At 39.1% G+C, this 23,440-nt stretch overlaps 2 protein-coding genes across 2 annotated transcripts in view; one reads left to right on the top strand and one right to left on the bottom strand.

The window, feature by feature from the left end:
• Nucleotides 1-2,856: 2,856 nt before the first annotated feature.
• On the top strand, nt 2,857-15,252 carry PSTK (phosphoseryl-tRNA kinase). The gene is made up of 6 exons (XM_036734302.1): nt 2,857-3,142; nt 4,064-4,352; nt 4,845-5,043; nt 13,117-13,192; nt 13,761-13,854; nt 15,035-15,252. The coding sequence occupies exons 1-6, from the start codon at nt 2,927-2,929 to the stop codon at nt 15,232-15,234; spliced, it is 1,074 nt and encodes a 357-aa protein (XP_036590197.1). The 5' UTR covers nt 2,857-2,926; the 3' UTR covers nt 15,235-15,252.
• A 120-nt stretch (nt 15,253-15,372) lies between these two features.
• IKZF5 (IKAROS family zinc finger 5) overlaps nt 15,373-23,440 on the bottom strand; it is a 36,201-nt gene continuing 28,133 nt past the window's right edge. Inside the window, exon 5 of the mRNA XM_036734301.1 lies at nt 15,373-20,349. Coding sequence (XP_036590196.1) covers nt 19,406-20,349 — 944 coding nt within the window. The 3' untranslated portion in view covers nt 15,373-19,405. The remainder of the gene's footprint in view (nt 20,350-23,440) is intronic.

Genomic DNA, 23,440 nt, shown 5'->3' with positions numbered 1-23,440 from the left:
AGCAGTTGAGGAAAGGCTAAAAAAAAAAATTTGGTATATCTAACAGCTAAGGAGAACTAGTTACTTCCTCTTTGCTTGGCTCACTTTGTGAAGTGGTACCACTCATTCCAAAGCTCCTCTACATTGAGGAGTGGCTTTCTCATTAGTCGACACCATTAGGCCCACAGCTCAGGGACAAACGTTTCCTCCTTTCAACAGTCAGGAAGAAAGGATGAGAAAAAGAAACTGTCTCAGGCAACAGGCTCCAAAAACTAACTCCAGCTAATTTTCAGCCCTTCTCTCAGCCAGGATTGGCTCAAGTTCATTAAGTCTAGATCTTGGTCTGGACTTACAGGCTCACTCTGATTTGGAGAAGCCATAAAAATATTCATCAATAAAAATCTCTTTTCTGTCCAACTCTGAGCCCCAATACTGGAGATGTTCCCCAAAATTACTAAATCTATCTTTCCCCATGGGTACCTTACTACCTATTTACTCCCCTAGTACGTTCGCAGAAATCAGTACAGTAATAACCACACAGTGTTAGAGAAAAATCTGTTTCCTTAAAGCAAATGATAAAATAGAAAGCAAACAGACCTAAAGAGAAAAGATTAGTGCCGGATCCGGTGGTGCACACCTATAACCAAACAAGTTGGGAGACTGAGGCTGAGGGACATCTTGAGCTTGGAGTTCTGATCTTCAGTGGGCTATGCTGACTGGCTGCGTGCACTAAGCTCGAAATCAGTATGATAAGCCTTCAGCAAGGGTGGAAGGGAGCTAAAGAAGGGGTGAACCGGCCCAGGTTAAAAAAGGAGCAGGTCAAAACTCCTGTGCTAGTGAGAAGTGGGGTCAAGTCCACAAGTAGTAGCGCCTGTGCTTCCAGCCTGGGTGATAAGAGAAGCAGTCTTAAAAACAAAACAAACAGGGATTAGTAAAGTAGATTCCTCTCTTCCGACAGAGGAGGTGGTGGAGGGAAGAGGCAGAGGATACAATGTAGACTTTTCGAGGTTCTGCTTCTTCAATATAATGGATGACAATCTCTGCATTGTTCTGGCTGGCTTAGGCTCCGCCTCCACCACACAGTCCCAACATCAGTCACAGCGTCCTCTGCCCTTTGCTCTCACCGGCCTCTCCTTTGAAGCTGCTTAGGTATGGAGGCTGTGGCATCTGTGAGTAGTGGCGCCACTTTCTCCAAGGTCTCTCCCTTCACCACCTCAAGTTTTCCCAGGCATCAGGGTCTGGCAATGACTGGCAGTCAATGGGCAAGGGATTCAAGACAGCGTAAAGTTTAATTGTTCACCCAAGGGTTGAGATAGGCAAGAGAGGACAGTTGTAGGCTTTTGGAGGAGTATTGGGCTGGGAAAAGAACTGAAGAGTGGGGGAATAGAGGTCACAGTAAGGAAGACAAACAGGGTAAGCCATAAGGTATTCCTTGAGGTATAAAAAAAGATGGAATGAGAAAAGATTTGATACCATAATGGTATTTTCACACTCACAAATATAATTTTTAAAAGCTAGCATTTAAGGTGTAATTCTTTAAGGTTTGCAAAACACAAACATATGTCATCTCGCTTGATCCTCACAACAACATTGTGGGGTAGGTGCTATTATCCCCAATTTTACAGATGAGGAAACAGGCTGTGAGGGTAAGTGAGGGGGTCAGAGTCACACAGCTAAGTGTCTAAGGAAGGATTTGAACCCAAGTCTTCTCGACACCAAATCCAGCCTTTTTACCTACAATACACCACAATGTGACCCTACAAAATAACACATAATTTTGTAAAGAAATATTTACTATAATTCATCTTCAGTGAAATCAATTTTTAACTTGGTCTCTTTAAAGCAGAAAAATCCTTTATGCGGGTGTTTTGGAAGTTGCAACCTGCTTCCATTTCTTCACTCCTAGTTTATCTGTATAGGGGAGGAACACGTTGCTCTTGAAAACCCTCCACACACAAAGATCCACAACTACTTAAAATTACTCCGTGGGCGTCTTACAGGCGCTACTTCGGCAGCCTGCACCGGCCAAAGCGCTATCTGCTATCGCCCCGTGGTGGTGTGAAGTTGTCATCGCTAACACCGATCTCGCCCCTGGGACGGCCGGAGCTCTTCTAGGCAAACTGAGGCACCCAGCCTAACTGGCAAAAGGCACGCACGCGCTTTAATAAAAGTAAATAATGACGATAATCGCTTAGAGGCTGGTAAAGGGCTTTACAAATACCTCATTTTGATAGCTAACTACAGCAGCTAACATTTAAATAATGATCAAGCCCAGGCACGGTGCCAAGCATTTTATAATTATGTCATTTGATTCACACAACCACCCGAAGGGAGGTGCTATTACCATCCCCATTTCATGGCTGAGGAAACTGAGGCACGCAGAAGTGAAGCCCAGCGATGAAACGTCCGATACAGAACTTGAAGTCAGGTCTTGGGGACTCCCTCGCTTGCCTCATTATTAGAGATTGCTGCCTTTGGTTTCCTGGCGCTGCCAGCGGCTGGGAGGGCTGCTTCCACTCCGGAATTCCCCCTCCACGTGGCACTGGGTCCCCTACCCTGCGGCTGCCCCGCCTTCTGTTCCATCCAATAATAACATGTGCGCTTTGGTGCTCCCCTATTTCCCGGAGAAATGAAGGTACGAATCCGGGCTGGCGTGGGCAAAGTGCAAAGAAGAAGAAATCCCCCATGACGGGAAAACCCAGCTTTTGGGAGTCACGGGGGAAAACAATGGAAAAACTTGGAACAAATAAGTTCTTGCCTCCACCCGCAGGACGGAGCACGCGCGGTCTGCGCGTGGGGGAGGGCTTGAGAAAATGTATACAAGACGCAGTTTTGTGATTGGATGAAAGGCCTGTCCATCAAGCTCTCTACGCAGAGGCTAGGCAGTAAACCGCGCGCATGCGTTCCAGGCAGAGGGGGCCGCTGGGCTTCTCTTGGCCCGGTCATCATGCAGAACGGAGAATCCCCGGGGGAGACCGGAAGTGAGGGGCACATTCAGCTGGGATTCTGCGTCCTCTGTGGCCTGCCAGGCTCGGGAAAATCTAGCCTCGCCAGCTCTCTTAGCGACCACCTGAGGAGGAAGCAGGGCTGGCACGTTGCTGTCATAACTTACGATGACATCATCCCAGACCCGTTTCTCGAGGGCGAGAATGCTCAGCTGCTGGTTTGTAGAGGCCGTGTCCCGAGGTGGGCGGGCACGCGGTCCCAGTGGACCACTGACCGGCCGCCTTCGGGTTCTCAGGGGGCTTTGGGTTGGTTTGATCCTCACAGTAACCCTGGGAAGCGGGTGCTATTATTATCCCCCATCATTAAGAAACTGAGGCAAACAGATGAAGTGGCTTGGCAGGGTACAGCTAGCCGCGTCTGAGGCTGGAGATGGGACTGGGTCTTTCCACCTCTGGGCGGGTGGGTGCCCTGTGAGCCATGACCCCTTCTAGCTCCTAAAAGATGTTAAGGTCTTTGCCTTTTACAGACATCTTCTTCCCTGTTCATTCTCTTCTATGCCATTTGCTGTGGCTCTGGGTTATTTGTCCTTTACAAGCTGGGTCCCTGATCTCTTAGCGGGTGGTTACTGCCTGCCCATTTAGAGAGAGAGTTTAGCCGAGTGGGCACACAGGTGTACTCCGTAGGAGGTGTCATGTTGGATTCGCCATAACCCTTGGACCAGGGTGTGGATGGTGTACCTTGGTCCTTCTCTTACCGCTCCCTCTTCCCAAGGCTTATGAAATAGCTTTGCCAGTGTGCCCTTCATCCCTGGGATAGACAGCCTCAGAATTATTGGTGGTTTTTCCTAGCCATGTGTTTTTCCCCATCTTGTTTTGTAAATGCCAGTTCTCTCTTTTTCAGTTTGGAGAGTATTTTAGGCAGGCACAACTCATCGTATTTGCATAATCCCTCCTGGGCTCCCTCACCATAGTTGTATTATTAATCTCGGAAAGTCTTTGAGTCTGCCTCTTGCCTGAACTTGTGATAGACAGAGCAGTGGTAAAGAACAAATTTCCCCGAACTTGGTGTCTTTGCTCACTATAACCCGGTTTAAAGCTCTTCACCTATTAGTGAATGTCACATGTTTCCTCTTTTGTAGCCATCCCAGTGGAAATCATTCCGACATGAACTTTTGACATACCTTGAACGTTTCTTGATGGCCATCATCAATGGATACAAGTTATCTGCCCCAACCTCAAGGACTGAAGTCCTGTGGGAAAGTTTTGTCAACTGCTTGAAAGATCAAGATCTTGTATCTTCTGGAACAGGAGAGGCCCAGGGTTATTGCTTAACCAATGCAACTCTGTCTCAACCTTTGTATCTAATCTTGGATGACAATTTTTATTACCAGAGCATGAGATATGAAGTCTACCAGCTGGCTCGGAAATGTAATTTAATGTACTTTTTCATATATCCGGGTAGCTGGGTGATGTAGTGGGCAAAGGGCTGAGCTTGGAATCAGGAAGACTTGAGTCCACAGCCTGCCAGGGATATTTCCTGAGCAAGTCATGTAAACTCTCTCAGCTTCATTTTCCTCGTCTGTAGTTAATAATAGCAGCAACCTTGTTCTGGTGAAAATCACTAAGATGATACATGTGAAGCACTTTGTAAACCCAAAAGTTCAATATGAATGTTAGCCTTTATGAAGATGGTGGTGATATTAGGCAGTAAATTGAATTCCTTCATCTCTGGCAATGCTTTATTTCTCTTAAGAAGTTTGTTAAATTCCCAGAGATCAAAGTTGGAAGTAATGACTTTTTTGGAAGCTAAGATAATTTTTCAAATCTTGTAGTTATCGCACAGATCTTCTTAAAATTATGCATCGTTATTTTCTGATTTTAAAGCATTTATTTATGAATATTTTTCTTTTAACTCCACAGATTCCGCAGGCTTTTGCCAGTTATTTTTAGATTGTCCACTTGAGTCCTGTCTGGAAAGGAATCGGCAGAGAAGTAAACCAGTTCCTGATGAGATCATACAGCTGATGGCAAGAAAGATAGAATCTCCGAACATTCAGAAAAATGCATGGGAACACAACAGTCTCACTGTTAAGAGTACAGGATCTGGTTCTGAGGACAAGTATGTTCTGAGGGTCAAGGCTTTTGCTAGAATACACTATTAGATATTACATCTCTAAATGCAACCTTGAGATACCCTGTAGTGATTGCCTATAAAAGGACTTGTAACAAACAGTGGAGTTGATACCAATTCGTTTAAAAATCTGCTGAAACCTGTATACACATTACAGGACAGCTCTAGGGTTTCATATTTATGCACTCAAGCATTGTGACAGTTGTGGGTTTCTTGCCTACCGCAGCCTGTGGGTCCCCCCCCCAGTTAGCATTGGGTAAACACTTTTTCCCCCCACAATTCACTAAACAAACATTTATGTGCTTATTGAATAGAAACTGCAAGTTAATGGAGGAGGTAAGACGTATGCAAATAAGTTAGAATGTGAGGGTGTAGATAATGTGATACAAGAAATATAAAAAGGGAAATTACCCCTTTCATCAGGGAGGGGAGTAGGAAAGGTTTTAGTGGAAGAAGGAGCACCTAAAGGTAACCTTGAAGGAAGAGAATTATTTCATCAGGCAGAGATTTAAAGCAATATGTGAGGCATACTGGTACCCTACACCAGGAGTGTCAAACTCAGCAGCATAAGGAGGGAACCAGATTCAATGTAATTGAGAAATGCTTAACGAAACAAAAATATAGTACAATGTAGATGATGTTCATTTGTGGTTTTCTCAGTTAATATGCTTATAAGAATCTGTTTCTATTTGCTTGGCACACCTGCTCTACATGATTGTATGGGGTGAAAAAGAGGACAGGATGAGATCTAGGAGTATATCCAAGGTTGTAGGGTGAGCCAAGATTGGTGAGGCCAGAGCCACTAATGTGTATTTAAGGAGTAAGGAGAGTAAGGAGAGCTAGGGAGGACTTTTGAGGGGGCTCTGGCATCAGGGAGATTTTGGCAGCTCTGCGAAAGGATTGGAGTTGATTTCAGTAGTACCAGTGAGATGTAGCAAAGGCCTGAAGGAGGCTGATATCAGTGTGCGTTCGAGAGGATGGGAACTTTGGGAGAGATACCATAGAGGTGAATGAAAGCTTTTGAGATTTACTAGTCAGGGCTCCTTAAACGTTTTCCTCTTGTAACCCCTTTGGTGCTTCTTAAACGGTGGGTCATGTGGCCCTACGTGGGGTCGTGACCCACAGTTTAAGAAACGCTGAGCGAGATGAGCACCAACAAGTCGCTGAATCTTTCTGTCACTCAGCTTCCTCATCTGTAAGATGGAGGTAATATGTCCAGTTGTCATGAGGGACAAATGAGATATGTATGTTGAGTACTTTATGAACCTTAAATCACTACATAAATGTCAGCTAGGGTGTGAATAGAGTGTTGATAGAGTGTGAATAAGACTTGTGAGGTGGTTGGATATCAGGCCTGGGGGAGAGAGAAAAGCTGAAGATGACTTTGAGGTTTCAAGCTCGTGTGGCAAGGAACATTTTGGTGCCATAAACAAAAATAGGGAAGTTGAGGAAAGAGATACATTTTGGGCAAACGAGTTTATTTGCAGATATGTTAGCTTGTGTTGGAGGGAAATCCAGGGAAAGGTGTCTATATTAAAATACAGACTTGGAATTAAGGCAAGAAATCAGCTGGAGATGGACACACACACACACGCGCGCGTGCGTGTGTGTGTGTGTGATCTTAGTGGATAGGAAGAAGATACCACCACTGAAGTAGAGAATTTAGAAAGAGATTGTGATCAAGGAGAGAGCCCTCAGGAATACCCATCCTTAGGGAAGAGAAGAAAGATGATAAAAATGAAGACCAAATGGAGTTGTCATGCAGAGAGGAAAAAAACCAAGGTGGGAATATAAAGAAGGCGGAGTCATCAAACATCAAATGCTGCAGAGAGGTTGGGGATGAAAATGAACAAAAGGCCATCAGATCTGGTAACTAAGACTTGGTCTTTGGAGACCTTGAAGAGAACAGTGTAACAGAACTGTGGACAGAAGCCAGACTGTAGTGGATTGAGTAATGAATGGCTAGTGGAAAAGGAGATTTGTTCCCCAGTTGATAAATGACCAAAGGATGTGAACAGGCAGTTTTCAGAGGAAGAAATTAAAGGTATCTATAGTCATATGAAAAAATGCTCTAAATCACTATTGTTTAGAGAAGTGCAAACAAAACAACTATTAAGTACCACATCTCTCCTGTCAGATTGGCTAACATGACAAAACAGGAAAATTAAAAATGCTGGACAAGATGCAGGAAAATTAGAACAATATTGCAGTGTTGGTGGAGTTGTGAACTGATCCAGCCATTCTGGAGAGCAATTTGGAACTATGCCTAAAGGGCTATAAAAATGTGCATATCCTTTGACCCAGCAATACCACCTTTAGGGTGGTATTTAAGTGGGAAAAAGACCGATATGTACAAAAATATTTATAGCAGCTCTTTTTGTGGTGGCAAAGAATAGGAAATCAAGGCATTGCCCATCAAATGGGGAGTGGCTAAACAAATTGTAGTATATGAATGTAGTGGAATACTATTGTGCTATAAGAAAGGAGGAGCAGACTGACTTCATGATAACCTGGAAAGACTTACATGATCTGATGCTGAGTGAGGGGAGCAGAACCAGGAGAACATTATACACATTTACAGACACGCTATCTGTGAAGACTAGCTGTGATACACTTGGCTCTTCTCAGCAATGCAAGGTTCTAAGATAGCTCCAAAAGACTCATGGTGGAAAAAGCTATGCATGTCCAGAGAAAGAGTTATAGAGTTTGAGTGCAGATTGAAGCAAACTATTTGCTCTTTTTTGGTTTAGTTTCTTCTTTCTCATGGTTCATCCCATTGGTTATGATTCTTCTTTACAACTTGACTATTGTGAAAATAAGTTTAATATGAAGGTATATGTAGAACCTATATCAGATTACATGCCATCTTGGGTGGGGGGAGGGAGGAGGAAAGGGAAGGCAAGAAAATTTGGAACTCAAAGACTTGTGAAACTGAGTGTTGTAAACTAAAAATAAATTTTAAAAAAAGAGATTTGGAACAGTTTAAGGTGGTGCAGTAGATATAGCATTGGGCCTTATGTCAGGAATATCTGAGTTCAAATCCAGCCTCAGGCACTTACTAGCTCTGTGACCCTGGGCAAGACACTTAACCTCTGTTTGCCTCAGTTTCTCATCTATAAAATGGGGACACACTGGAGAAGGAAATGACAAACTACTCCACTACCTTTGCTAAGAAAACTCCACGGACATGTCCATGAGATCATGGAGGATTGGACATGACTAAATGACGACAGCAGCATGGAGAGAATCTGTTGCCTATAAAGATTGTTATGCATTCATAGGAGTAGTTAAAGTGAAGTAGCACAAATGTGTAGTGATGCTGATAACAAACACAATGATAACCAGTAGTATTGATGGAGGACTTTAATGTTTGCCAAGGCCTTGTCTACATTATCTCATTTGATCCTCTATAACTCTGTGAGGTAGGTGCAGTTACTGACCTCATTTTACAAATGAGGAGACCAGCTTGAGAAGGTAAGTGACTTGCCCCCAGGGTCACATGGCTACAAGGTGGTTGCGTGTGTTTTTTTTTTTTTTGATAAATAGTATTTTGTTTTTTCCAATTACATGTAAAGATAGTTTCCAACATTAATTTTTTAAAAAGATTTTGAGTTCTGTATTTTTCTCCCTCCCTTCCCCCACCCCAAGACAGCAAGCTATCTGACATAGGTTATACATGTGCAGTCCTGTCAAACATTAGTCTTCTACATTAGTCTTGTTGTGAAAGAACAAAATCAGAACAAAAAGGAAAAACCATGAGAAAGAAGAAACAAAAAAAACTAAGTGAAAATAGTATGCTTTGATCTGCATTCAGACTCCATAGTTCTTTCTCTGGATGTGGATAGTATTTTCCATCATAGGTCCTTTGGAATTGTCTTGGATCGTTATATTCTGAGAGGATCTAAGTCTGTCATAGTTGATCATTGGCAAAATATTGCTGTTACTGTGTGTAATGTTCTCCAGGTGCTTCTCATTTCACTCAGCATCAGTTCATGTAAACCTTTCCAGGTTTTTCAGAAATCTACCTGCTTGTCATTTTCTTATAGCACAATAATACTACAATTATATTCACATACCACAACTTGTTCAGCCATTCCTTAGTTGATGGCCATCCCTACAATTTCCAAATCTCGGCTACCACAAAGAGAGCTGCTGATTTTCCCACATCTTCTCCAATATTTATCATTTTCTGTCATCTTAGCCAGTCTGATTGGTATGAGGTGGTACCTCAGAGTTTTAATTTGTATTTCTCTAATGCATAGTGATTTAGAGCATTTTTTCATATAACTCTATAGCTTTAATTTCTTCATCAAAAAACAGCCTGTATCCTTTGACCATTTATCAATTGGGGAATGACTTGTATTCTTATAAATTTGTCTCAGTTCTCTATATATTTGAGAAATGAGGCCTTTATCGGAAACACTGGCTATAAAATTTGTTTCCCAGATTTCTGCTTTCCTTCTGATCTTGGTTTCGTTTTTGCAAAACTTTTAAATTTAATATAATTAAAATTACCCATTTTGCATTTCATAATGTTCTCTATCTCTTGTTTCTTTATAAATTCTTCTCCATAGATCTGACAGGTAGACTATTCCTTGCACTCCTAATTTGCTTATGGTATCACCCTTTATGTCTAAATCACGTACCCATTCGCACCTTATCTTGGTATGTGGTGGCTACAGGGTTTTTGAAGCAGGATTCAAACTCACCACCCCTTAGCTTAGTTTACTGATTTCCTCCAGAAATGTTACTCTGGAGTGGAAGTGGAAAGGAAAGATGGTGAGTCATACCCAGAGTTGGTGATTAGCAAGTTGGAAGTAGTGGGATAGGGGAGGTATTCAAGAGTGAACATTATTGCTTTGTTAAAAAAAGCTAATTTCAGGATCAAGATTGTGAAGGAAGTGAGGTGAAACTAGAGTAAGAAGGATGGACTAGAAGAATAGGGAAGGACTGAGAGACCAAAGGTTGTAATGCTAATGAAGAGCAGATCCATGAAAAGGGTCCCTTTGGAAAGGAGAAAAGACAAAGTGACAAGTAGAGAAGGTCATAGTTGGGGCTCTTAGAAGGGAGCAGTGAGAAGTTGTGGTAAGGTCTAGAAGGGGGTCGCCTGTCCTGACGTCACACTAGAGTGATACAGTTGGATATCATGAGAGTTGAGGAAGCTGCTAACCTGGGAGACCTAAGTGTTCCAGGGCTCCTCAGGGAGAATATTGATGTGGTCAAGGATGAGCTTAGGTGTTGGGGTGTGGAAGCTTGTATGTCAGCAGCTGAGGTCATTGAGGAAAGGAGGAGAAGGGCCGGAAGGACAGCAGAGAGCAACAGCAGCATCAGAGCAGGGTTGTAGGACATGGTATGGACTTGAGAGAGGGTCATTCTGAGTGATGGCAGCTAAGCATAAGTCCATAAAATGGACAGCCAGAACTGAACTGTGGGAATCCTCCCTTCCAGCGCCTTCATTTTTCAGGTGAGGAGCTTGAAGCCCAAATATTTGAAGTGACTTGGATCTGAATTGAGTTATTCTGACTCCAGATCTGCTCTCCTCTCCTGATCACAGGGGTTTAGAAGAGTGGGGATCAAGGAGTGACCCTCCCTCTCGACTCTGCCTGGGGATATTGGCAGGGACGAAAGCTGTGGTTTTAGCACTATTTCTCTTAGTTGCAGGATGTGGAAGCAGTGCTGAAAGAAGACACTGGATATGAAAGGAAGCTGGTCAACTCTTGAGTCAGAGCTAGGAGACTGGGGCAGAAGAGAAGGGGGATAGCAGAGGAGGTGGCCTGAAGGCAGTAAACAGAAGGGGAGGGGGAGAGGTAGGAAAATGGAGGGATTTTTAGTTAGGCTGGTGGTAACTCTAAATGATAGGGGATGATTAGGGAAATGGTGGTTGGAATTTGCTAAATACAGGGCAAGGGGATACCAAGTAAATAGAGATCTTAGAATATGTAAAATCAAATAGAGAATAATCACTGGATAACTTGCCAATACATTTTGTAAAATCTATGTGCAGCAGTAGTATTTGTTTCAAAGAACATTGGGCTTGAAATCAAAAGAGGTTTTCTCTAGTTTCTGTGAAATACAGGATGAGCCTCAGACTCTATCTTAAATGAGGAATACCTCAGGCTTACTTATCTATTGTATTTTGCTGAAACTCACTTCTGTAGCCCACCATCCCCTATTCCAACAAGGGACTAACCCATTGCTAACCCATACCAAGGAGCTAGGGTGGAATCCCAGCTGTAACACTTCCCATCCATGTGATTCTGGGCAAGCTCACTTTACCTCACCACTTTTATTCTATTGTCTGTAAAGTGGGTATGATAATACTACTTTATAGGGCTGTTGAGATGAAGACACTTCCTAAACTTTTCATTATCTTGACATTACACAAAGGAAGCATCACAAGTGATAGGCTTTGCAGATGTTAACCCAAATTAATTCCGTATTGATCTGAATATAGATCATCTCTGAATATAGTCCACCCTCCTAAAATGAGATATCTGTCAAAGGATTATATATAGAGATATGCATATAGCTATAGCTATGCACAAATGTCAAATATAGGTGAAGATTTTATATAAACTAGAATCAGGACAGGAGGAGAATGTGATGTATATTCAGACTATTAATATGGTTTCAAAAATTTCAGCAGAATTAACTGGTTGCCTGTTCTCAGAAAAATGCATAAATTTTGTTTAGTTCAGATTCAGAGATCCTTTGATGTACCAAGGTGGTCATTCAGGATAGGATAAACATCCTTGACTAGAAGCAAGGGCAAATAATAAAAGCAATAATAATAACTTTTACATAGGCTCACTTTGTGCTACGCATCGTACTATAATATACACTGTACTAAATGTTTTACAATTATTATCTCATTTGGTCCTGGAAACAATATTGAGAGGTGAGGGCTATTATTATCCCCATTTTACAGATGAGGAAACTGAGGCAAACAGATTAGTGACTTGCTCAGGGTCAGATAGCTGGTTAGTGTCTGAGCCTGGATTTGAACCCACATCCTCCTGATTACAGGCCTGTTGTGCTATCCATTGTGCTATGTCAATTTGTGGTGCTCCGCCCCAGCTTTTTTTTTTTGGAAGGGGGAAGGCAGGGCAATTGGGGTTAAATGACTTGCCCAAGGTCATTCCCCCCAGCTCTTACTGTGATCCTCAGTTAAATCTTTGAGTCCCGTAGCCTTGAGATACCAATTTGACAGCTCTCAGAAACAAATGAACCACTAAACAGTTGAGCAGCATTTGTGCTTATCTACCTGCTGTGGGTGGGACTATTTGAATTTCTGTGTTCCAGTAAAACAGGCTGTGCTAGAAGCTGAATATCATGTAGTAGAAAGAACACTAAGCTAGGAATCAGGAAACCTGGGTCCTAGTCCTGGCTCTCCCACAATCTCTCACTGTAACTTCAGGCAAGTCACTTTATCCTTCAGTTTCTTCTTCTGTCAGATTACAAGAGTTGGTCTGAGTGACCTCCAAGACCTTCCCACTAGGAGATTTCTCAATGAATTACAGAGTGTATCTTTAGTATCAAGGATACCTCAATTTTATTTTTTTTATACTGAGAAAAATCTATAGCCTGCCCACTCCCCCATTCCAATTAGAGATATTGATAACTCATACCTCATTTTCAGAAATCAAGGAGAGGAACTTTTTTGCCTTTTTGTTTTGTTTATATAGGGCAAGAACATGGGGTCCTCTACACAAGTGTTAACTAGTAGGTACTTAATATATATCAATCAATATATATTATTTAAAGTATTATTATATATTGAAAGTGTTTCATGTCAAGTAGGCAATTAACTATTGGTTTTTTGATTTCAGAATTGAGGAAGATAGTTTTGAAGATTTTGATTTAAAATATAGTTTCATGACTTTGAGACTCAGTATTTGGGGGCTTTAACTTAGAAAGTTACCACCAAAAAAAATAGTTGTAGAAGCTTGGACTACAACTTTTTTTTCCCTAAAACTGAACTTCATTGTCACTAAATATTAGTTCTTTAAAAAGCACAAATGTTTCAAGTTTGTTTTTTTTTAATAGTGAATTCTTTTACAGCATAGAAGTGACTGCTTTACTGACTTCTGCTTTGAAGAATCCAGTAAAATGTTTTGAGGAAAATATGGAACAAAAGGTAATTCTTTCTTTATACAACTTAGTCTTGATTAGAAGGAACAACTTTTTATGGTTTTGCTTTGTTCCAGGTTGTATAAGTGGACCGTAAATAAGATATTGACATCAAGTACTAAGTAAAAATGTATATTTATTCATATAGTATTTTTAAACATTCCATTTACAGCAGTCACTTTATAAGAGTATGTTCAGGTACATAATTTACAGCTTACCTTATTTTGCATAATCTAAATTAGTCCAAAAAGTACTTACCTTGAATTCTCTTTAGTTCTTCACCTTTCCCCTTTCCCCTCTCCCCCCTCATCTCTCTCTCCAGATCTAGGCAGAACTAATGACATCCAGTGACCCAGGAGTAACTAACATCGCCTGTGTTGTTTATAGATTTACTTATAGAATCCTTTCATTACTGGTATATTTTGATTTTTAAAAATTATATTGGGACAAGTTCATTGATTATGAGCAGTATTTTTTGAATGAATGCCTCATCAAACTGGCTTAGATCTATAGCATGTAGCACACAGGTGGCATTTAAATGTACGCTGAATGAATTAATATTTTATATTACATAGGAAACTGACCGAATTATTTGTTCAACTAATATTCTTCATCAAGCTGATCAGAAATTCAGAGGAGTTATCTCTCAGACAATGAAGAAAGCCAAAGGTATATATATATATGTATATGCATATATGTTCATCAGCTGTTTAATATGTATGAATATAATAAATCAGCCAACTAAAAATGAACCATATATTTTAATATAAATTTTGTGACTTCTCATTTTCATTTTGATTGCATCTCCAAGAATATCTGCCAAAATCCAAGTAACTTCGCAATGAATATAACTTAGCTGTATTTTCACATAAATTCCAACTATAACTTTGAATTGCAGATTTTCAAATTACCAATGCAAGCCTCAAACATTATGTCCTACAAGTCTGAATTTATAATATAAATAAATTACTCCAAAGAATTTCTGATATTTTCAATGTGGGTGCTTCTACCTACAATTTATAATCCATCCGTGTCTTTTCATTCTCTGAAATTCTTGTCAGTGCCTTTCCATAAATTCTCCACACAGGATCTGACAGGTAAATTGGGGGTGGTTTGTTTTGGAAAAACCATGTTTTCAAAAACATTAAAGAAAAAGTGAAGCATAATTATGTTGATTTAGCTTGCAAGATAAAAATAATGCCAAATTCAACGTCCCAGAGTATAGGAAAATGTACAGTGGAGTGAAACAGAAAAGGTGAAATCACCACATTGAATTTCTGGGCACTTTTATTAGTAGTTTACATTTTTTGTTGTTTCTAAAGTAAAGATGAAATTGTACCAGGAAAGGGTATAACAGGAATATGTACCAAAATAGTTTTCCAGGTGATTTATGGGCCGGCCCAGGCCACAACAGAACAACACTAGTCAGACTATCTTGATCACTGATAACCTTCAGGTAGTCCGTTTTTCAGAAATTTTCCTCCAAATGGGAATTTCTTGTCCATTACTACGTTTTATACCAATAAGATAATGAAGCACCTACATTAACTCTTGCCAAAATAAGGATTTCTTTTGTCTAGCTTTGTTTCCATTTGGTAACAGTGAAATTATGAACTATTATTTAAGCAGATTTCTTTTGCTTGAATAATTTCAGTTAATATGACTGCATCCTATTTAACATTTTCGTTTCTGTGTCTCCATGATAACAGACGATTGACTATTATCATTATTTAGTCTTTTCCAAATAACTACATTTTTCCCTCTGGAGGTTACATAGCTAAATTGTTCTGGTGACATGTAATCAGCCCATAATTTGTAAAAAATTTTTAAGATTATATTTTTCTTTTAGATGAAAAAGTGATTGCCTCCAAGCTGAAACTTCTAGCAGAAGAACTTAACAAGCTTAAGGCAGACTTTTTGGAAGATCTACGACAAGGAAATAGTAAAAGAATTTCACATTTCCATCAAAATAGCATTTCAGATGTCATTCGCTTATTTCAGTATGAGAGAGATAACATTGTGCAGAAATATATTCCAAAGGAGTATTAAATTGATTTGCATCTTGGATGAATTGTCTATTTCTTCAAGCAAACATTCACAAACTAGTTAAAGATCAACAGTTTAAAATGACTGAATTACCCAGGCAGATTGGCAAAGATGAGGTAAATGAACTCAATCCTAAAAGATCAGGGTATCAGGAAGGAAAAATTTGTTTAAAATACATCATGAGCTTTTCAGTGAACTCAGCCAAGCAACTGAGGGTTTGGGGAACTGGGTTGCTTTTTAAATAGCACAGTGCTCTGCTCTGGGTAAGCAGCCCAGGATAATAACACTGGAGTGCCTTGCACAAAATAAAATTAAGATATATAAATAAAATGCAGCCTAGGAAATTAGTGGGAGTGTCTGTCCATGATGCTCATTGGCCCCTAAGTTGCCCAAATTAAAGTAGAGATGAGGTGGACAAAGATAATAAACATAAAGGGAAGACAGATTTTTATAGAGAACCAGAATGCAATGGATTCTTGATTCTGTCAGCATCTAGCTAGTTTTGGGGAAGGGAAGAGCCAGAACAATCTACTTATCCACGAACTTAGGTCACTTTGAGGCAGTATGGGATACTGGAAAGGATTTTAGATTCAAAAGGAGAATTACACTTCGAGCTCCTCCAGGGAGGAGGTCTTGTTTTCTTTGTATCTTTGTAAACTGTCTTGTTTTTCTTTGTATCCCCAGGGCTTAGCACAGTGTCTGGCACATAGGAGGCACTTAATAAAACTTTATTGATTGGTTCACTCTTGCCTTTGACACTGTCACCATGAACAATTCATTTAACCCCTCTGAACCTCAGTTTCATCACCTGAATACCTCCCTCAGAGGGGCTCAAGTAAAACAATGTGCTTAAAGTGCTTTGCAGACATCAGAACAGTGTATTTTCGCTACATTGTTGCTTAGTAAAGCTGCTTTTACTGATTCACACTATATTAGAGCTTAATTAACTATAAATTGGGTTAGTTTTTTTTTTTTAAAAAGGATATTCGTCATTACAAAGCGTTATTTTATTCGTATTTTACAAAAGCAAAGCTTCACAACATGAACTGCGCTAAAGTTGAGTTCAGCATTAAATTTTTCTGTAATCACTACACAATATAATGTATCTTACATCCATAACTCATGTTTCATCTTTTGAATACAAAATATGCTCTTTACATTGAAATACATATTAACAAAAGTGAACACAACACATATAGACTCTTAAGACTGCTCAATGAAAAAAATATTTAGCAGGGAATGTTTTTCTGTAATAGGATATCATTTTGATACACATTTTTCTCAGAACCTGAATTAGTCATGTAGTCTGACTATGAAAATTTCTTGGTAATTTAACATTCCCTTTGTCATAAATCCTGCACCTTTATGGCAACATATCTATTTCTGTATTGAAACAGCAGGGGAAAATATCCTATGGGACTATCTAACAGAAATTTCATTGCTTGAATTTCAAGAAGCTGTATTTATACACTGCATTTGTAAAATCTGAAATACAATTTTTCCCTGTTAATCTTCACAGTTTCTTAAAAAAATATTAGTGGAGATAAGCTATCTACCAACTTTAAAGTCTAAACTGTTATGTTCACTGAACAAAAATAAATTTAGTCTCAGAACATTAAAATGCCTGTTAACAATAAAGTACTATAAATAGTGCATGTTAAATTTTTTTTCCAACAAATTTTGTTTATAAAATGTTTGACATTTTAAAAATAAAGTGGGAGGAAAATGTGTGTTTTATACTTAAGTGCAGGAATTAACATTCTTCCAAGTATAGAATTTAAATAAATTCCTAAATTTTAAGACTAATACAAAAAAAGTTAACAGATTGACCTTTAACAATTTAGTGCATTTAACACATGTAGAATTAAATTTAGCTTGTAAGCAGGCAATAACTTTGGAATACCAATTGTGCTCTTTATTTTAGGTTATAGCAAATATTAGTATTTGTATATATACTAGTATAAAACTGGAAAACTACCATTCATTTAATTTTTAAATGCACATTAAAAATCTACTTTTAGTTGTCAGAAAAACATTCAAGTCATTGTTTGGCACAGACAACATAATATAGATATTCTGAATTTCACAAGCAATTTTTTTGAAGTTAAAAATTCCATTTTATATTTTGGGACATACAAGGGTGAATTTTTTTAAAATTCAAAAATGTTTCAAATAATTTTCTTCCCTCTTACACTAAAATAAGTTACTAGAAACAAGCCTTACATTTAGGTTCCTATAGAAAGAATGATTTTCAGAATAAGAGATTTAAGTAATACTGCAAAATAGAATCTTTGTATCTGAGGCTTTAAACCTTTAAATTTTAAGAGGAAGAGGCATTTATAATTATTTTGGGGAAATATTTTGATTGAGATGAATTTATAATTTATGCTAAACACAAAAGCACATTTTAATGGTTTTCCAGCCATTCCCAGCTCAGTGGGGACTGGAGAGTCCATTAACCTTACACAATCAGAGAGCTTTATTGTTAGCTAATGGCATCAATATTTTCCATTCTGGTCTAAAGGTCCTTTTTGGTTAATAAGTATATTTTAAAAATTAAGATTTTCTATGTAAGACTATGTAGTACAATTTTCAGATCCAAACTACATTTTAAAATTATCAATAATTGTTTAACCAACCTAATTTCTTTTTTTAAATTATGTGATTGGAAAAGAGTAGCCTTCTCTTCTAAGTGAATTCACTCTACTTTTATATAGTTCTTATAATCTTTACAGTATCAAATGTCAAATTTAGGAAAATTTATCCCCATTGTTACCCTTCTGTCTTTATTACCAAACTGATGTAGATGCCCTTCACAGATGTGTGTGTGTGCATAATTATTATTATCATCATTATTATTTGCTGTTTGGCAAACCTGCAAATGAACATGACAACTTGAATCCAAAGAAAATATTGGCACTAAACTACAATTTACACTAGAGTTTAAGGCTGGTTTTAAATAAGCTCTGATTTATGTTAGACCACTTTTTCAAATTAAATTTTTTTATACACATCCAAGTTTCTGTAACTTTCTCAGAAAAGATTGTCAGGTAAGGGACAGAAGAAAGGGCAGAAAACTCCAAAACTTTTTGAAGCATATTTCCCAGGACTAAAAAAGTAATTGGAAAGGATGACATTCTGATGTTCGTCTTTGGTAATCAAATTATCAGGAGGAAATTGCAACTCCTATTAGTTATCTGGTCTGTCTGATGCCTATAACACCAGGACAAATTTCAAATGAAAAAGTACAATGTTAAAAGAAAACATTTTCAGGGACACTTCTGTGAAATAGCAGGTACTCCCACTCCAACAAATACTTATTTTGCTTAGCTCAATTTTTTTTAATAGACTGAAAGTGCAACAGTGTGAATGCAATAGAAATTGGACACCACCTTTTCACCCATGCCAAAACAATAAAAAGAGATAAAAATATGGAATTTTATTTATTTTATATCATGGAAGTGAACAGTGTATTTTCAAACTAATTTTAGATGCTGGGTTTTTTTTCTTTTCAAGAAAATGGTATTTGAATTTTTTCATAACTTTTTTTTTAACATCAGAAACTGCGTATTATTTTTTTTCCTTGGCAAAAAGGCAATTTCCTAAACCGAAACCAGTTAAAGCCACTGTTAGTTTAGCTGATAGAAGTGCTTGAATTCAAAACATGGGAATAACGTTGTCAATTAAAAGTTATTTTAAAATAACCCTCCCACTAAATGTTTTAAGTGGTTTGGTTTAGTAACTTTTTTTTTTTTTTACAAATCACCATTTTAGAACATGGTAGAAGCTACAAGGTACCAAAATCACTTCTACAAGCTGAAATTAACATGTAAATAGAAATACTAAGAAGACTGAATGAGCAATATAAAGTATTTATGGGTATTAAATGTAGGAAAATTAAATGAAGGCTCATAAGACATAAAATTGCACTCCAATTCTTATCTACTGGACAAAGAGAAAAAAAAGACTTCAAACTAAATTAAATACCATCTACCTTATCACCAACACATAAATGACCCTGACCAGACAAGAAAAATTTGTCTCCATTGTCAAATTTACAATTTAGAAACATAAGATATGATCTCTTAAATTAGTAAATACCTCATTAAGGATGACAGAAACATGAAGTTTTAGAAAAGCAAGACCAAAAAAATCACGATATGATTGTTTTGTATCAGTGCTGGTTATGTTGCCCTCTTGCAAAATGACAGGCAAAATCATACTTGTTTTTACATTTGCATCCACATATATTACACTGAAAAGGGTTTTCAAACCCATGACATCCCATGTGAATAGTATAAAGGATGTTGTCTGCAAAGTACATATCACAGTGCTGGCAGTGATGCAGAAGCTGAGGGTCCTGAACTGGCAGGGCTGGGGCTGGCGTGCTGGGCTGGCTGTTACTTATGCTGGGAGTACTAGTGTGAGCACTGCGCTCACTGCTTGGGCCTGCCACAGGGCTATAGTTCCTCTGACTATGGGATGGCCGAGGTTCGGGACTTGTAGGAGATGAGCTCTGAGGAATACTTGTTGAAACAGCAGAAACAACTGCCGGGGTGGTGGGCTGCTGAATCATAAAAGGCTTTTCATCAGGGCATGGAACAACATCAGGGGATGCAGGGTTTTGATTCTCAGGTGGCAAGCTAGATAACTGTCCTGCTAGAGTGGATAGCTGATTTAATGGGTTGTCAACCATGAGTTCTTGTGGGTCCCTTGGCAGGCCACCAGTCTGTGTCGTTTTTCCCATGCTTTCATATGTATCAGTCTGGATATTTGGGATTTCATGGGTAAAATCATTCAGGTAGTCTGGTTTCTGAACCACCATGGAAGGTGGACTCAAATTGATTAGTGCTCTCCTGCTGTACCCTAGATTACTAGTCTTCTTTTGTAAAACCCCCCACATTTTCTTGCTGCTTAAGGAAGACCTAGTACCTTTAATTGGTACCATTTTATGTTTACGTCTACGATGATGGGAAAGATTACTTCTATCACTGCAGCGGAAGGAACATAATTCACATTTGTATGGTTTTTCACCAGTATGGGAACGCATGTGGGCTTCCAGATGACGCTCATAAGCTGATGCAAATGGACATAAGTGACATCTATGAGGTTTTTCACCTGTAAAAATAAAGGAAAGGTATGATAACAGGAGCACATTTAATAGAAAATTTCATGATCTCATGTTCATTGAGTTTAGAGATGTAGAACTATCTTGATAAGCACAGAAAAGTGATACATTGAATACAAATCTAAACATTACTAAAGATTATTTAAATTAACAAAAAATTTACTTAGTTCTAAGAAAGCTAATCACCAGGGATACAAAAATGAGATGAAATGGTCCTTGCCTTCAAAGAGCAAAGGAAGTAAGGCACTTAACACAAATAATTATAATACAAACTAGATCACAAGTATAAAAGTGAGGTCCATTCCAAGTGACAAGAAATCCAAGAAACAAAGAGATCTCACAAACGTACACAAATAATTTAAAGTAAATTATTCTTGTCAGCACAAAATTTGTGATGTCCAGGTCTATCAAAGGGCATACTGTTATAAATTTTCTTTTAGCCATAATCAGCACTCTTGTAGATAAGAGGAAACAGTGGAGCAATCACAATATCTGATTAATAATGATATTCCCTACTTTATAACGTAGAAATGTTGTGATGGATTCTGAGAGCTGACATCAAAACTAGGAAGACAAGGCCTCAAATCCTGCTTCTGACACCTCCTGGCTATGGGACCTCGGGAAGGTCTGTAATCTTTGTGCCCTAGGCACCTAAGACTCTAGTTGCAGAGAAGCTACTAATGTATATAATGTACATAATGTAAATAATCTATACCATAATGTATCAGATGTATATGTGTGTGTGTATAGGGTGTTTCAAAAGTTGTTAAGTGCTAGATGGCGGCTAGAAAGCAGGGACTGGCCTAAAGCTCTCCCCCAGGACCCTCCAAACACCTATAAAAATGGCTCTGAACAAATTCTAGAACTGCAGAACCCACGGAATAGCAGAGGGAAGCAGGGCTCCAGCCCAGGACAGCCTGGATGGTCACTGGGTAAGGTCTATCACAAGAAGCTGGAAGCAGAGCAGAGCCCAGCGTGGGTTGCGCCCAGACCAACCAGACCCGGCAGCCAGGTGGAACAGACGCTAGCGCCCTGAATCAGTGAGCTGTGATAGTTACTAGACTTCTCAACCCACAAACACCAAAGACAACAGAGAGGGTTAGTGGGAAAAAACTGGTTTGGCCACTGCTCCGGGGGCAGCAGAGGTGGTGCAGCTACAAAACTACAGCTGCAGTTGCTTCCGGCCCCAGGCCCACCTGGTGGGAGGAATTAAGTGGCGGATCAGAGTGGGAGTGCAGAGCCTGCTCAGATCTGAGTCGCAGTCCAGGTTGGTGGTTCTTGGGGGAGAAGGAGCGCTAGTGTGGCAGAGCTTGCTGTGTAGAAAAAGCTCTGAAAACAACAGTGCAGTCCTTCAAGGTTGGGACAAAGTATTCTATACTCCACAAGCAGTCAGAGTGATTTTATGAGAAATCAAGATGTTATAAAACAGAACCAAAGGAATGAAAAAGTGGAAGACAATGAGAAATATCTCATTGGAAAAACCACTGACCTGGAAAATAGATCCAGAAGAGATAATTTAAAAATTATTGGACTACCTGAAAGCCATGATCAAAAAAAGAGCCTAGATATCATCTTTCAAGAAATTATCAAGGAAAACTGCCCTGATATTCTACAGCCAGAGGAGGGTAAAATAGAAATTGAAAGAATCCACAGATCACCTCCTGAAAAAGATCCCAAAAAGAAGACTCCTAGGAACATTGTTGCCAAATTCCAGAGCTCTCAGTTCAAGGAAAAAATACTGCAAACAGCCAGAAAGAAACAATTTGAGTATTGTGGAAACACAGTCAGGATAACACAAGATCTAGCAGCTTCTACATTAAGGGATGAAAGGGCTTGGAATATGATACTCTGGAGGTCAATGGAGCTAGGATTAAAACTAGGAATAACCTACCCAGCAAAACTGAGTATCATACTCCAAGGCAAAATATGGATTTTCAATAAAATAGAGGACTTTCAAGCTTTCTCAGTGAAAAGACCAGAGCTGAATAGAAAATGTGACTTTCAAACACAAGAATCAAGAGAAGCATGAAAAGGTAAACAAGAAAGAGAAATCATAAGGGACTTACTAAAATTGAACTGTCTTGTTTACATTCCTACATGAAAAGATGATGTGTATAATTCATGAGACCTCAGTATTAGGGTAGCTGAAGGGAATATACATACATACATACATACATACACACACACACACACACACACACATATAGACAGAGGGCACAAGGTGAGTTGAATATGAAGGGATGATATCTAAAACAATAAAATCACATTAAGGCAAGAGAGAGGAATATATTAAGAGAGGGAGAAATAGAATGGGGTAAATTATCTCACATAAAAGTGGCAAGAAAAAGCAGTTCTGTAGGAAGGAAAGAGGGGGCTGGTGAGGGGAAATGAGTGAATCTTGCTCTCATCAGATTTGACCTGAGGAGGGAATAACATACACACTCAACTGGGTATCTTACTCCACAGGAAAGGAGAAAGGAGATAAAAAAGGGGGGACGATAGAAGGGAGGGCAGATGGAGGAAGAGGTAATTAAAAGCAAACACTTTTGAAAAGGGACAGGGTCAAGGGAGAAAATTGGACAAAGGGGGATAGGCTAGGAAGGAGCAAAATATAGTTAGTCTTTCACAACATGAGTATTGTGGAAGGGTTTTGCATAATGATACACATGTAGCCTATGTTGAATTGCTTGCCTTCTTAGGGAGGGTGGGTGGGGAGGGAAGAGGGGAACGAATTTGGAACTCAAAGTTTTAAAAGCAGAGGTTAAAAAAAAAAGTTTTTGCATGCAACTAGGAAATAAGATATACAGGCAATGGGGCATAGAAATCTATCTTGCCCTACAAGAAAGTAAGGGAAAAGGGGATGGGGGGAGTGGGGTGACAGAAGGGAGGGCTGACTGGGGAATGGGTCAATCAGAATATATGCCATCTTGGAGTGGGGGGAGGGTAGAAATGGGGAGAAAATTTGTAATTCAAACTCTTGTGAAAATCAATGCTGAAAACTAAAAATATTAAATAAAAATTTTAAAAATCCAAAAAAAGTCTTAAGTGCTGTCTTAAACTTTATTAGCTTAAAACTAAGCT

This window comes from Trichosurus vulpecula, chromosome 8, assembly GCF_011100635.1.
Source record: "Trichosurus vulpecula isolate mTriVul1 chromosome 8, mTriVul1.pri, whole genome shotgun sequence".
NCBI lineage: Eukaryota > Metazoa > Chordata > Mammalia > Diprotodontia > Phalangeridae > Trichosurus > Trichosurus vulpecula.
This window is presented reverse-complemented; position numbering and strand designations above follow the sequence as displayed.